The sequence below is a fragment of the Hesperophylax consimilis genome, chromosome 25, assembly GCF_061612785.1.
Source record: "Hesperophylax consimilis isolate HC1 chromosome 25, BYU_Hcon_1.0, whole genome shotgun sequence".
NCBI classification, from domain to species: domain Eukaryota; kingdom Metazoa; phylum Arthropoda; class Insecta; order Trichoptera; family Limnephilidae; genus Hesperophylax; species Hesperophylax consimilis.
In genome coordinates, this window is record NC_142860.1 from 26,523,586 (window position 1) to 26,538,710 (window position 15,125).

Sequence of the window (15,125 nt, forward strand, 5' to 3'; positions counted from 1 at the left end):
GATATATTTATTAGAACTAGATATTGTTTTCGATTCTGTCAAAAAACTTTCAGAATTTTTTTTCCTGGGGGTAATGCAGTAATGTCAAATCGGCAGTCATTGAGTCATTGAACTGACACAAAAAAAATATACCATAAAACTATCATCACAATTGCGATACGAAAGTAAATTAAATCTTTGTAAGATTAAAAACAGTCGAAAAAGAGCCCCTTTAACATTAATATCTAGTTCAACGCAAAACTATAATAAAAGGGGAAAAGCAACTCGCCAATTTGAAAGCGCACCAGTCCAGATTAAAGCCGGCATCTCGGAATAGCCGTTCCACTGTGGTCCTCTTGAAATCCCGCGGACACCAGCTCATCTTGGCTAGCGGCCGCACTTCCTCCTGTAGCTGCAGCAGCTCTGCGGAGTAGTTCTTATAGCTGCCCAGCTTCAGAACCACACTGGAAGGGGTCAAAATGGATTAGAAATTAAAGATATGCAACTGCAGCTAAATAAAAACCACTGTCACTCAATGTGAGGCTGACTCTTGTATTCTTTTTTAATATTTACTTAATACAGGAGGCCTCGAGGAAAATGATTTACTTCACATGGGAGGCCTCGAGGAAAATGATTTACTTCACATGGGAGGCCTCGAGGAAAATAATTTACTTCACATGGGAGGCCTCGAGGAAAATAATTTCCCTCAGAGCCTATTTCATCTTGCTGTGTGGGGGGTTTTTTTTAAGGAAAGGAAGGAGAAGTTTTGGGAAGGAATAACGGTATGAGGGGTGGGTAGGATTCTTGGGTCAGTGTGTCCAGGAGTAAATAAATTCATCCCTCCCACTGCGGTGCAAAGTTATGTTTTAAGAGAGTCCAGCTAGAGAGGTCAAAAGGTCTCCCTCAATCGGTCTCTCCAGGCGCCTCCACCGCCAAAACCTATTCAAACCTGGCCTTGGAACCCCTGGCCTACATGAACTTGGGCACCCCTGCTAAATCACCAAACATACCGAACCACTTGGGGTGTCCTATGACAACGTGTTGGTTATTCAATAAATGGTTCCCGGGCCGGTGGTACCCATACCCGCCTTCCAAATCACAATTAATATGGCTGGCAAAAAAAAGATTTTTATCATCCGTCAAATGCTAAAATAGTTCCACTTCATATAAAAATTTCCAGTAGACCATAGACAATATACAGAAATATTCAATATTGCCCCAAATAAGTACTGAATCCCAAACCGAACAACCAGAATGTTTTTTTAGTACGCTACAAGCTCGAGATGTTTTCATAGGCATAAAATATGTAGAGTTGCAAGTAAGACCTTGAAGTAAAAGACTAAGGGGGTATTTCACTATCTCTGATTGTGTTCTGACCAAGCACTAATCCGCGGATTAGTCATTTTTTCGTTTTCACTATATCTGAATAACGCTAACGCTCGGGTTAAAGTTCGATTTGACTAATCAGTGCTCGAACCTCACATTAGGCGCTATTCCTCGAATCAAAGATGGCGTCAAAACATTCCGAGTTTGACAGCGGAGAAGTGAGTCGAATTTTGTTGAATGAATTTGAATGCTTGTATGATCCATCCTGAATTATTTGATTGTGTTCAAAATAAGAAACAATGTATTAATTCGACACGAATCTATCTAAAATGACCTGATAATCAACATAATATAACCAAAAAAATGCACACTTTGCGGTGTGCGGACTGTGACGCATGACAGCCGTGGCAGTAGATGGAGTAACTGCAAACATTTTGCGATGTTGCCAGACTATTTCGAGTGTTATCTATCCGGAAGCTCGGAAACAATGGTGAAACGGTCGCCGTTGAATAACGAAGTTATTCTGATCTTTAAAGCCAGCCAACGGATAGCTAGTCAGATATTTAGCCCGACATAGTGAAATACCCCCTAACCCCACTTGCATGCTTGAAGCTTGGAGGGGATTTTAAAAGAAAAGAAGGAGATGTTCTGGGAAGGAAAACGGTGTGAGGGGTGGGTAGCAATCTAAGGATCAGTGTGTCCAGGAGTGACTGACGAATGATCTATCCCTCAAGGAGATGGGTCAAAAGAGAAACCAGTTGCAGAGGTCAAAGGGTCTTCCCAAACCAGCCTCTCTCGATCCGGTATGCCATGCAACTGGCGGGCAGGCCATTCCTGAACACACATCACCCGATAAACCCGGGCACTCCTTCTAAATCAACAAGCGTAGCGCATCTCCTATCCTCTTCCTATTTTCCCCTTCCTCTCCCTTTCCTAAAACCAAATTAATTTTAAGATACTAAAACTTCATTTTTAATGCACTTTAACATAAGAAACTTCTGTGGCTTGGCTTCAGAAAACTTGTATATTTATATCTATCATTGTATATTATATAAAAGCTGTTTGTTTCTTACAAAATAAATAAATTAATAAATCACTTGAGGTGACAGGCAGGGTGACCTACGGCAGAGGTGTTGGTTATCCAATAAATGGCTCCCAAATTGCGATAAGATAATAGTGGCTTACCCTTCTCCCTCACTGGGCCTCAAAGGCAAGCGCGCCCCGAGATCAATAGCAGATGCCATGAACGTGGTGTACAGGTCCTCCTCGCGCCACAACTTCTTGCGGAACACATCTTTCAGGCGCTCCATCCTGGAATTAAAGTAGGTAATGCATAGTTTAAATCTGGCTTCCAAGAAACTGGGCGTCTTGAATAGGGCTAGCACATTCTTCAACAGTGACCAGCTGCTGACCCTTACAAATCTCAAGTACGCCAAACAATTGCCCCACAATACTTGATTACAAAGGAGGGCGGTCCGTCTGACTGACAATCCATTGTTACCAAACCGTTTGACATCTCTAATGCACAGAAATTTGGGCTTGCTGAGTCTGTTTTGCATTTTGTCTGTCTGTATTTGAACATTCCGTTACCGGTTTAAGATGGTAGCCATTTTAATGGTTCAGTAAAGATTATTTTTTTCATGTGTGAAATGCTTGTGTTTATTTGGACAGTCTTATTTGCGATTTTTCAATATTACTTACCTATCTGCCCGAAGAAAGTTTGAAAAAAGAATTCTCAAGGAGACAGTGACATTTCTTTGGACAAATTGTATAATTCCTTACTTGAAATAATATATTTTTTTTATTAAATTGTATGGTTTATAATTACATAAGTAGGTAAGTTATGTTCCTACTTACAAGCCTTACGATTTCAGAGGAAATTTTGGTTTTGATTTATATAAGAGAAAAAAAAATTGTTTTTGGACGCTAGGTCTACTGTTCACAGAGCTGCTAATTTAAAATGGAGACAAACAAATGGAAGACAACTGGAGAATGGCAGTAGTTTAGGGTTTCCTAGGGGTGATAAGGAGCATCCAAGGAAAATGATTTCAACATCTTTGGGGATGCTGTGTGGATAATTTTTTGTGTGGAAAGATTAAGTGTGAGTTCTGGCAAGAAAAAAGTTATGAGGGGTGGGTAGGGATCTGGGAGTCAGTGCGTCCAGGAGTAACGGATGTATCAATTCATCGCTCCCGCTGTGATGCAAGGTCGAAAGAATCCAGCTAGAGGGGTCAAAGAGTGTCCCTCTATAGGCCTCTCCCGAACCGGCCTGCAAACACAGCTTGTGGGCAGGAGCATTCGCCATCGAGACCTGGGAAAACCTGACCCCAGGAAACTTGGCACCCTGCTAAGTCACCAAATGTAGCGAACCACTTGGAGTGGCCTATGGCAGAGGTGTTGGTGATACCCATACCAGCCTTACAAACTGAGGGTAAGATCTTCAGGGCACCACCGGGTGGTCGGCTAAGGGGTGTGGAAGTCCTGACCTGCACCAGTCGCCCCAACCACTACCAATTTCTCAACAGGACTGCCAGTCGTGGTTCGGCGAAACTCCCCGTCACTCTATTGTTTACTTTACTTTTATGTGTTTACAGGTACTGGAGTGTGGGTCCCCTCCACCAACTATCTGCCTGACACTTGAACTTGATTGTTTTGTTGTTTATTTTTCTGTGTTGTCCTTAGTTTAGTACTTGTAAGCGCTTGCATACCGCTTCATAACACCGTATGCGGGGACATTGAAGGCCTAGCTTCATTTATATAAATTGTAGAGCCGTTTATTCAAAAAAATTAGATTCATGCGAGAGCTCCGAAGGGGTGACCATAAGTCACCTATACCGGGGTGGGACAGGGTGGGTGTACCTTCAATGAGGGTAAGATATGATTACTACCTGTGTTCATCGAGCATGTCCTCCACGTTGAGGTTGTCTATCTTCATCTGCACCTGGTAGGTAGCGATGTTCTCCTTTTTCAGGATGTGCACAGGGATCACCAGCCTCCTGGTCTCATAGTCTTCTCGGTTCAGGGCCACGGTTTGCAGCTGGAACACAACAAAACGGATCAAAAGCACCGTTCAATCCCAACATCAAGAATACCAGTCTGATGTTGCATTAGTGAATGTATCAGATTATTAGTATTGTGTAAGCAAAAGCGTTTGAGTTTAAATCACTAAATGGTAGACAAGATTCACTTTTAATTAATTAATTAAATTTTTTTTTAAAAGAAAGACAAACGTTCCCGGGTTACGAATAACCTGACAATATTTGAAAATCTCCTACTACCACCACAGTAAGCTGAAAATGTTGCTTGTGTTGTGATGGAGGACTTAGCCAGCCGAGGAATTGAACACACTACGCCTGGGTGGGACCCAAACGCGATGTCAACTCGGCCACCGACCAATTCACTTTGTCTATTGCACATTACACAAGCTTTACCACCCAGCTTGAAACACCCGGTACAATTATTGAAAAGCACAGAGTACACATGTAGGAAAAATTGCTTTGATCTCGTAATGATTTTTGATTTGCATTTAAATAAGTACATAGTTCTTTAAGTAAAAGAGTTTCAGCTTAATAGTTAAGATAGACAAGTTTTTTCGCTATAAATTTTTAGTTGAAATTAATAAAATACTTAGTTTTTACAACTTTTATTGTTTATAAATACCAACATGTTTCATGAGCAACGCTCACTTCTTCAGGGTTTTAATAATACCTGAATTAAAACTCTGAAGAAGTGAGCGTTGCTCATGAAACATGTTGGTATTTATAAACAATAAAAGTGGTAAAAACTAAGTATTTTATTAATTTCATTTAAAATGGTGCCACAAAATAAGTTTGCTGTGTTAGAAGAAATAAATTTTTAGATTTGACAATGTGACAATATTATATTTGGGGATAATACTTCTATATAATTCCATGATATTTGGGAGGCTGGTATGAGTACCGTTGCCCTGGGAACCATTTATTGGGTAACCAACACCTCTGCCATAGGTCACCCCGCGTGGTTCGCTATGTTTGGTGACCTAGCAGGGGTGCCCGAGTTCATCCGGTGAGATGTGTTCAGGTCTTGGTGACGGATGCGCCTGCCCACCAACTGTTTGGCGGGCCGGATATGGAGAGTCCTTTGGGGAGACCCTTTGACTTCTCCAAATGGTCTCTCTTAACACATAGTAGTCGGGCGCTTCAAACAATAGACTCTAGCCTATAGCGGGTGTTTTTATATATTAACACTTTGTAGTCGGGCGCTTCAAACAATAGACTCTAGCCTATAGCGGGTGTTTTTATATATTAACACATTGTAGTCGGGCGCTTCAAACAATAGACTCTAGCCTATAGCGGGTGTTTTTATATATTAACACATTGTAGTCGGGCGCTTCAAACAATAGACTCTAGCCTATAGCGGGTGTTTTTATATATTAACACATTGTAGTCGGGCGCTTCAAACAATAGACTCTAGCCTATAGCGGGTGTTTTTATATATTAACACATTGTAGTCGGGCGCTTCAAACAATAGACTCTAGCCTATAGCGGGTGTTTTTATATATTAACACATTGTAGTCGGGCGCTTCAAACAATAGACTCTAGCCTATAGCGGGTGTTTTTATATATTAACACATTGTAGTCGGGCGCTTCAAACAATAGACTCTAGCCTATAGCGGGTGTTTTTATATATTAACACATTGTAGTCGGGCGCTTCAAACAATAGACTCTAGCCTATAGCGGGTGTTTTTATATATTAACACATTGTAGTCGGGCGCTTCAAACAATAGACTCTAGCCTATAGCGGGTGTTTTTATATATTAACACATTGTAGTCGGGCGCTTCAAACAATAGACTCTAGCCTATAGCGGGTGTTTTTATATATTAACACATTGTAGTCGGGCGCTTCAAACAATAGACTCTAGCCTATAGCGGGTGTTTTTATATATTAACACATTGTAGTCGGGCGCTTCAAACAATAGACTCTAGCCTATAGCGGGTGTTTTTATATATTAACACATTGTAGTCGGGCGCTTCAAACAATAGACTCTAGCCTATAGCGGGTGTTTTTATATATTAACACATTGTAGTCGGGCGCTTCAAACAATAGACTCTAGCCTATAGCGGGTGTTTTTATATATTAACACATTGTAGTCGGGCGCTTCAAACAATAGACTCTAGCCTATAGCGGGTGTTTTTATATATTAACACATTGTAGTCGGGCGCTTCAAACAATAGACTCTAGCCTATAGCGGGTGTTTTTATATATTAACACATTGTAGTCGGGCGCTTCAAACAATAGACTCTAGCCTATAGCGGGTGTTTTTATATATTAACACATTGTAGTCGGGCGCTTCAAACAATAGACTCTAGCCTATAGCGGGTGTTTTTATATATTAACACATTGTAGTCGGGCGCTTCAAACAATAGACTCTAGCCTATAGCGGGTGTTTTTATATATTAACACATTGTAGTCGGGCGCTTCAAACAATAGACTCTAGCCTATAGCGGGTGTTTTTATATATTAACACATTGTAGTCGGGCGCTTCAAACAATAGACTCTAGCCTATAGCGGGTGTTTTTATATATTAACACATTGTAGTCGGGCGCTTCAAACAATAGACTCTAGCCTATAGCGGGTGTTTTTATATATTAACACATTGTAGTCGGGCGCTTCAAACAATAGACTCTAGCCTATAGCGGGTGTTTTTATATATTAACACATTGTAGTCGGGCGCTTCAAACAATAGACTCTAGCCTATAGCGGGTGTTTTTATATATTAACACATTGTAGTCGGGCGCTTCAAACAATAGACTCTAGCCTATAGCGGGTGTTTTTATATATTAACACATTGTAGTCGGGCGCTTCAAACAATAGACTCTAGCCTATAGCGGGTGTTTTTATATATTAACACATTGTAGTCGGGCGCTTCAAACAATAGACTCTAGCCTATAGCGGGTGTTTTTATATATTAACACATTGTAGTCGGGCGCTTCAAACAATAGACTCTAGCCTATAGCGGGTGTTTTTATATATTAACACATTGTAGTCGGGCGCTTCAAACAATAGACTCTAGCCTATAGCGGGTGTTTTTATATATTAACACATTGTAGTCGGGCGCTTCAAACAATAGACTCTAGCCTATAGCGGGTGTTTTTTATATATTAACACATTGTAGTCGGGCGCTTCAAACAATAGACTCTAGCCTATAGCGGGTGTTTTTATATATTAACACATTGTAGTCGGGCGCTTCAAACAATAGACTCTAGCCTATAGCGGGTGTTTTTATATATTAACACATTGTAGTCGGGCGCTTCAAACAATAGACTCTAGCCTATAGCGGGTGTTTTTTATATATTAACACATTGTAGTCGGGCGCTTCAAACAATAGACTCTAGCCTATAGCGGGTGTTTTTATATATTAACACATTGTAGTCGGGCGCTTCAAACAATAGACTCTAGCCTATAGCGGGTGTTTTTATATATTAACACATTGTAGTCGGGCGCTTCAAACAATAGACTCTAGCCTATAGCGGGTGTTTTTATATATTAACACATTGTAGTCGGGCGCTTCAAACAATAGACTCTAGCCTATAGCGGGTGTTTTTATATATTAACACATTGTAGTCGGGCGCTTCAAACAATAGACTCTAGCCTATAGCGGGTGTTTTTATATATTAACACATTGTAGTCGGGCGCTTCAAACAATAGACTCTAGCCTATAGCGGGTGTTTTTATATATTAACACATTGTAGTCGGGCGCTTCAAACAATAGACTCTAGCCTATAGCGGGTGTTTTTATATATTAACACATTGTAGTCGGGCGCTTCAAACAATAGACTCTAGCCTATAGCGGGTGTTTTTATATATTAACACATTGTAGTCGGGCGCTTCAAACAATAGACTCTAGCCTATAGCGGGTGTTTTTATATATTAACACATTGTAGTCGGGCGCTTCAAACAATAGACTCTAGCCTATAGCGGGTGTTTTTATATATTAACACATTGTAGTCGGGCGCTTCAAACAATAGACTCTAGCCTATAGCGGGTGTTTTTATATATTAACACATTGTAGTCGGGCGCTTCAAACAATAGACTCTAGCCTATAGCGGGTGTTTTTATATATTAACACATTGTAGTCGGGCGCTTCAAACAATAGACTCTAGCCTATAGCGGGTGTTTTTATATATTAACACATTGTAGTCGGGCGCTTCAAACAATAGACTCTAGCCTATAGCGGGTGTTTTTATATATTAACACATTGTAGTCGGGCGCTTCAAACAATAGACTCTAGCCTATAGCGGGTGTTTTTATATATTAACACATTGTAGTCGGGCGCTTCAAACAATAGACTCTAGCCTATAGCGGGTGTTTTTATATATTAACACATTGTAGTCGGGCGCTTCAAACAATAGACTCTAGCCTATAGCGGGTGTTTTTATATATTAACACATTGTAGTCGGGCGCTTCAAACAATAGACTCTAGCCTATAGCGGGTGTTTTTATATATTAACACATTGTAGTCGGGCGCTTCAAACAATAGACTCTAGCCTATAGCGGGTGTTTTTATATATTAACACATTGTAGTCGGGCGCTTCAAACAATAGACTCTAGCCTATAGCGGGTGTTTTTATATATTAACACATTGTAGTCGGGCGCTTCAAACAATAGACTCTAGCCTATAGCGGGTGTTTTTATATATTAACACTTTGTAGTCGGGCGCTTCAAACAATAGACTCTAGCCTATAGCGGGTGTTTTTATATATTAACACTTTGTAGTCGGGCGCTTCAAACAATAGACTCTAGCCTATAGCGGGTGTTTTTATATATTAACACTTTGTAGTCGGGCGCTTCAAACAATAGACTCTAGCCTATAGCGGGTGTTTTTCGCGATTAGCGCATAAATATATCGCTTTCCTAAAATTGACACAATTTCTAAACCAAATAATATTTTCAATTGAAATTTTCAAAGAAATCATATTTGACATTTGATCATCAAAAATAAATTATAATTGCTTTGATTACATCATAATTTCACCACATTTCAAAGCTGAATATAAAAACCTGATATTAATTCAGTAAATAGCATTCAATATTCAATATTTGAAACTTCCAAGTAAAAGATAACATGTTTATTTATATCATATAGTTATTTAATAAATAATAATATATATTTGCCATGCCCGCAATTTTACAATCGCTAGATGTGTGAAATCTGATCGCGTAAATTGAACAGTGTCACCTAAGGTCGAAGGCGCACACTCAATAACTTATATGTTTAATTGCTTCTTGTCAAAAAAGAGTCTTTTGCGGTTGCCTCGCCTAATTGAAGAGCCCATTCCACTTATGAATCATAGTATTTCACGCTGATAACAAACCCGTATAATGCCGTTTCCCGCCAAAAACCGACAGTCGACAAAAACGGCATTTGCCGTGTCCCGCAGTTGACCAACAGTCCGCGAAAAACGGCAAAGGCCATGTCCCGACGACAATGTGTTAACCCATTGTCTTGCACAGCAGTGGGAGGGATGGATATATACGTCTGTCACTCCCGGACACACCGATCAAAGATTCTACCCACCCCTCATACTCTTTTCCTTACTAGAACTTCCTCTCCTCCCTTTCAATAAAAAGACACAGCATCCCCAAAGATGACAGAGGCCCTAAGGGAAACAATTTTCCTCAGAGCCTCTTGTGTGGAGTTAGTGTAAAAAAAATAAATGTGCACATAACTCACCAGAATGTCCTTCTGGCGGTAGGGGGGAGTGCCATAGATGAAGCCCAGATGGTGCCGGGTGCTGTATACATAGTGCAGCCAGCTGGGCAGGTCCGGCTTGTTCAGCAGAGATGTGTGGAAGGTGTATTGCTTGTCAAATTCTGGAAAGGCAATAAAAAAAAACAGTGAACTCTATATAAAACTGAAGTCGTTCGTTTTTTTCCATAACAAAGCCATCTATTGGCATCTGTTCGAATTAAGATGCAAAACATTTGCAGGTTCGAACTACCTTAACCCTCCGATTGGCAATGTGGCCTAGCCAGGTCATTTTGTTTAATTATTTTCTTTTTTTTCCGTTGACTTTTTGAATCAATATAGTATATAACTCGACAAGCCGCGTCGAATCTTACTTTTGCCGATGTGTTTTCGTTTAGTTGGTAGAATAAAAAAATAATTAAGACAAAAGTTCAAGGTCTGGTGGGTCTGCGATTCGGATACCAACTACCCGCTCACAGGTCAAATTTACACTGGAAAACTACCAGATGCTGATCGTGGATTGGTGTTGGATTTTGTTGACAAGTATTGCTATACCGACCGAACACTATACTGCAATAACTCTTTAACGTCACTCGACTTGGCCAGAATTCTGATAGAAAAAGGACTTGGCATCTTGGTACTGTATGCGCAAACAAGGTGTTTGTCTCGTTATATACACATATACGACATATTGACATGTTCAAACACACTATTTTAATAGTCCACACCTCTTACATAACCTGGTCAGGCCACATTGCCCTTCCAAAGGGTTAAAAGTACATGGCGCACCGGAGGGTTAACAAAAGTAGGTACTCGAAGAGATGTTTCCGTAGAATGAGAGAAGCCGACGTCAGTTCCACACACAAGAGAATCCCCATTCCCTGTGGCATCGCGCATCGTAAATTAGATTACTTAAGAAATTTCATTTAATTTCTTCACTTGTTCCACACATTGATTTTAATACATGAGTAATTCAAGTAATTGTTACTAGTTTAGAGTCAATAATTAATGCTAATTTAATTAGATGTATTATCGGCGATTATCACTTAAAATATTTGTGGGAAAAATTCTAAACATGGTAAGTACAGATGGGGGCGACATAGTCAGTTTTTCACGCGGGCATTCGGATGGCCAGTGGTGAACCTAACATGATTAAACAACTATCTGTGGAAAGAAGTTACAACAAGAAAAATCGCTTTTGGATATTGCCTGCAAGTTCAACAAACATAACGTTACATCTACCTGACATGTTTTGAGTTTGATAGCATTTAGTATTAAAAACCGAAAATTGAAAGCGTTAATCAATTCGTATGAATTTCCCCCTTAAGGTAATGCACTGCGTCGTGTAATATTTTGAATCGAGCCGCTATCAATAACACACCTTACGTAGATGGCGATAAAGCTTAAATTCCCGCTTCACACCATCCACCTGTTTTGATTTATGCAAGAAAAACACATGGCCAAAAAGTGCCTTATATTTTATTTTGTGGATGTTCAGGCACAAATATTAAAAAAAAATTTGATCATTTTATAAATAACTTAATTTGCCACATTATACAATAAAATCATAACCGAAAATGGGTTCGCAAGTAGGAGATTTTGAACTTTAAAGCAGTTTTCATGGGCCTTGTACGGGACCAAGTTAGTGAAGCCCGCACAAATACTGCAAATTCAATAGGGCACCGGCACACATTGACACCTTGATCTGAGAGTTTTTGCAGGGGCAGTAGGAAAACATTAAATTAAACAAGTATTACTTTCCCGAGAACTCTCGGATGAGAAGTGACTGTTTGTACCAGTTACTTCTCTATTTATTGGACAAAATTATACATTAAATTTCACACATGTTCAATGAGAGTAATTAGCGATCACCCTTATCTCTTCACTGTGTTGAACAAAACAAAAACATTAGTTTTTAAATGTATGGTGGTGCCGAAAATCCATTAATATTAACTATAGCAGTCGCATATTAAGGATGTGGAATAATATTATAGTATCATATTTATTTTGACGCAGATATCTAAATGGTTTTATCAAAAATATTAAGGACATCGTAAAAACTTGAGATCTTGTTATCTCATAATGACTTTGGCTCTGCACGTCCGATATAGGCCTTATACATTATTTTTTTTGGGTTTATAAAAAGACTTATACAAAAAATACTCGATTATTTCAAAGGTCAAGATGTATTCTACTCGCAGTATTTAATTAAAGCATCTGAAACATTTCTAGGCAAACAAATTTTCAAACCAAAAACACATGATTGTAAATTACTACGTAGTGCATCGCCTTGAATGTTGGTAATTTAAAAATAAACTGACTTATTCCAAGCAGGTTTCCTTTCATGCCAAAAACCCCTTAATTAGGTGACACGCAAATAATCAAGAATAAAATTATGTATTATTTCATAATTTACCTGAGGGCATTAATTGATATTTGAAATACATTATATTGCTTTTCTCTCAACTCAACATACTTAAAATAGTACAAGGTGATTTCTACATACTATACTATGACTTACAATATATTGAACTCTGAGTGAATTATGTATTAATAAAGCGGCATATATCATATGTTTTATTTATTTATGTGTATTACACGTCCATAATGGGCTTTTACCATAGACATATGAATATTAGTAGACAGTGGCGGCCAGCTAATATGTGCTCCCGAGCGCCGAACAACCAACAAGATTTCCGACATGGCTAATCACAATACGAAACTCGGTTCGGTTATAATATCTCATTCAAAAGGTACCTACTTATTAAGCGCGCTTAACTTGCAGACCAACTTTGACTTGTGCCTATGTTCGTAGCAGTTCGTTTTCGATTGCGATCCAAAATTTAACTGCTTTGTCGCATATTCTGTGGAACAGTCGAAAGCGTGGGTCCATACCATTACATACTATTCTTTGCAAATAATACCATATCAAGAACGGCGTTCGGAGTTTTACCACCACATCAGAAGGAACGGTTTATTCAGTAGAAAGTTAAACTAAAACGCGTATGTTTGATATTATTGTCGATATCGTTGTTTCAATTTACCATCTGCTATTTTTCAGCGAATGTTACGCTTCTTCGATACAAGCATACAGGATAAAACTTGTCATCTCGTGATGGTCAGATTACTTATTATCAGTTCAGTCAGTACTCGCCGTTGCCAGGCATTGTCTCTTGAATTTAAAACTTTTCTTACTCTGAGAAAGTTTTGAAGTTTAATTGCAGGTTATATCGATCTTGTATATCAATTATTAATAAGGCATATCAATTGCATGTTATATTAATTTATGATTACTTTTGTGTTTGTTCAACGTATAAATTAAGAATGAGTTTGAATGTGGAATACATTAAGAATAATAGGTCGAGTTTTGAAAACAAAGTGATAATAAAAAATGCCGGTCCACCTAAAACCTGAACTGATAATAAAATAAGAGTGCAAATCTGGATCGAAGAAGTTTACTCGATCATTTAACAAAACAATGTATAATAAAGCTTGTAGCTCTGTGCATGTGATCAATTGAATAGTTTATTTTGTTTTACGTGTTTAATTTACGATGTTGATTCAGTTTGGACAATCAGCGGTGTTACTGATGTAACTCACCTTTCTGAAAAAATCAAAAAACATAATTCTTATCATTTACATTTACAAAAAGTTTTGAGCTTAAAGGTTTTAGGAAAAGTTGACATCAGAATGCAATTGGATTCAGGCTACCGTGCCTAAGGTAAACACCATAATGAGCTATTTAATAAAAATCGATACAGGTCAAATTTCCCAGAACATGATTTCAATGTGACGCTTAAAACGTATGACTTCCTAAATAAAGTTCAGTACCTAAAAGGTAAACTCTGTGCAATTTACGCCCGCGACGATTTTTCAAAAGCTAACGGCGCTTTATCAATTTTACAACTTTTTTTTAGTACTTGTTTATTAGAAGACTTTCCCGAGACTGTGAAATTACTAAAACTTTTGTGCACCATTCGTGACCTTTGGAATGACCTCAGTTGAAAGCTAAAGATGTTTCTCAACTTTAAAAAGAATAAAATCTTTTAACACGTTGAGCCAGGACAGACTGAACGCACTATCAGTGTTAAGCATTGATAGAGGTCTTTGCTAAACAAAATGAACAGAGAATAGAACTTCTTATATATGTAGGTATGTACCTTTATTTAATTTATTTTATGACTTAATGTTGTAATCCGGTGAACCCCCACATATTTTGACCACCGGCCGCCACTGTTAGTAGACCTGCCCTAAGTGATTAAAAGCGTATTATCCCCACTCCCCATACCGGTTCCATTGGAGCCGGCTGTGCTCGCGTATGGCCTCAAGTGAAATTTGAAAACGTGACGTCATCATTCTTGTGCGAACTATGGTCGAGGCATCATCGGTTCATTTTACCAAATAACACGGCAAAATGTTGACCTAATGCTATGAAAACTTGTAAAAATAGATGTGAAAAAGAGAATAAACCCAATTTTCGTATTACATTCCATATATAAGCATTATTTTACTTTATTTTAAGCATATTCACATTGTATAATATGGATCAGTTGTAGAAACATGTCTGGACGCGAAACACAAAGCTGGTTGGTTGCTGGGAAGTAAATTATGAACATTTATAAAAGTGTCTTAACTAAATACTTAAACGAAATATTCGACTCTGAAAATAGAACCGAATTTTTTTGCCGAATTTGGACTTCGCAAATTTGTTCATAACGTGGCGAGTAATTTGTGCTCCCATGTAAAAATGTCTATTCATTCAAAAGCAGATTTTACTTTTAAGAAGTAAATGGTGATATTATAATGCGAGATGCCTATTTACTGTCAGATTGATTTATTGACGAATCACAGTCAGCTTCACCCCCTTCGTTCTTCAACAGTTGATTTTACCCCTCGCCATTATCTTCTCGTCTATTAATTCCTATGTCTGTGGCTTTTACAAACATGTGAACTAACTAACTAACGATCACGCTTTCCGCAGGGATAAGCAGAGAGGTCGAACTGCCAAACAACTCGGTCTACAGCGCCCTTGAGGTGATTTTTCACAAAAACGGCGCTCTACAAATTATCCAATTATTATTATTGGCACACG

The 15,125-nt window shown here is 38.7% G+C and overlaps 1 protein-coding gene across 5 annotated transcripts in view; it reads right to left on the bottom strand.

The window, feature by feature from the left end:
* The window catches only part of Scgalpha (sarcoglycan alpha), a 31,168-nt gene that overhangs the window by 12,016 nt on the left and 4,027 nt on the right, over positions 1 to 15,125 (bottom strand). For all 5 annotated transcript variants that reach the window (XM_089646897.1, XM_089646894.1, XM_089646898.1 and 2 more), the window contains exons 3-6: positions 10,019 to 10,158; positions 4,194 to 4,342; positions 2,491 to 2,616; positions 269 to 443 (exon numbers count right to left, since the gene is read on the bottom strand). In XM_089646897.1, coding sequence (XP_089503023.1) covers positions 269 to 443; positions 2,491 to 2,616; positions 4,194 to 4,342; positions 10,019 to 10,158 — 590 coding nt within the window. The remainder of the gene's footprint in view (positions 1 to 268; positions 444 to 2,490; positions 2,617 to 4,193; positions 4,343 to 10,018; positions 10,159 to 15,125) is intronic.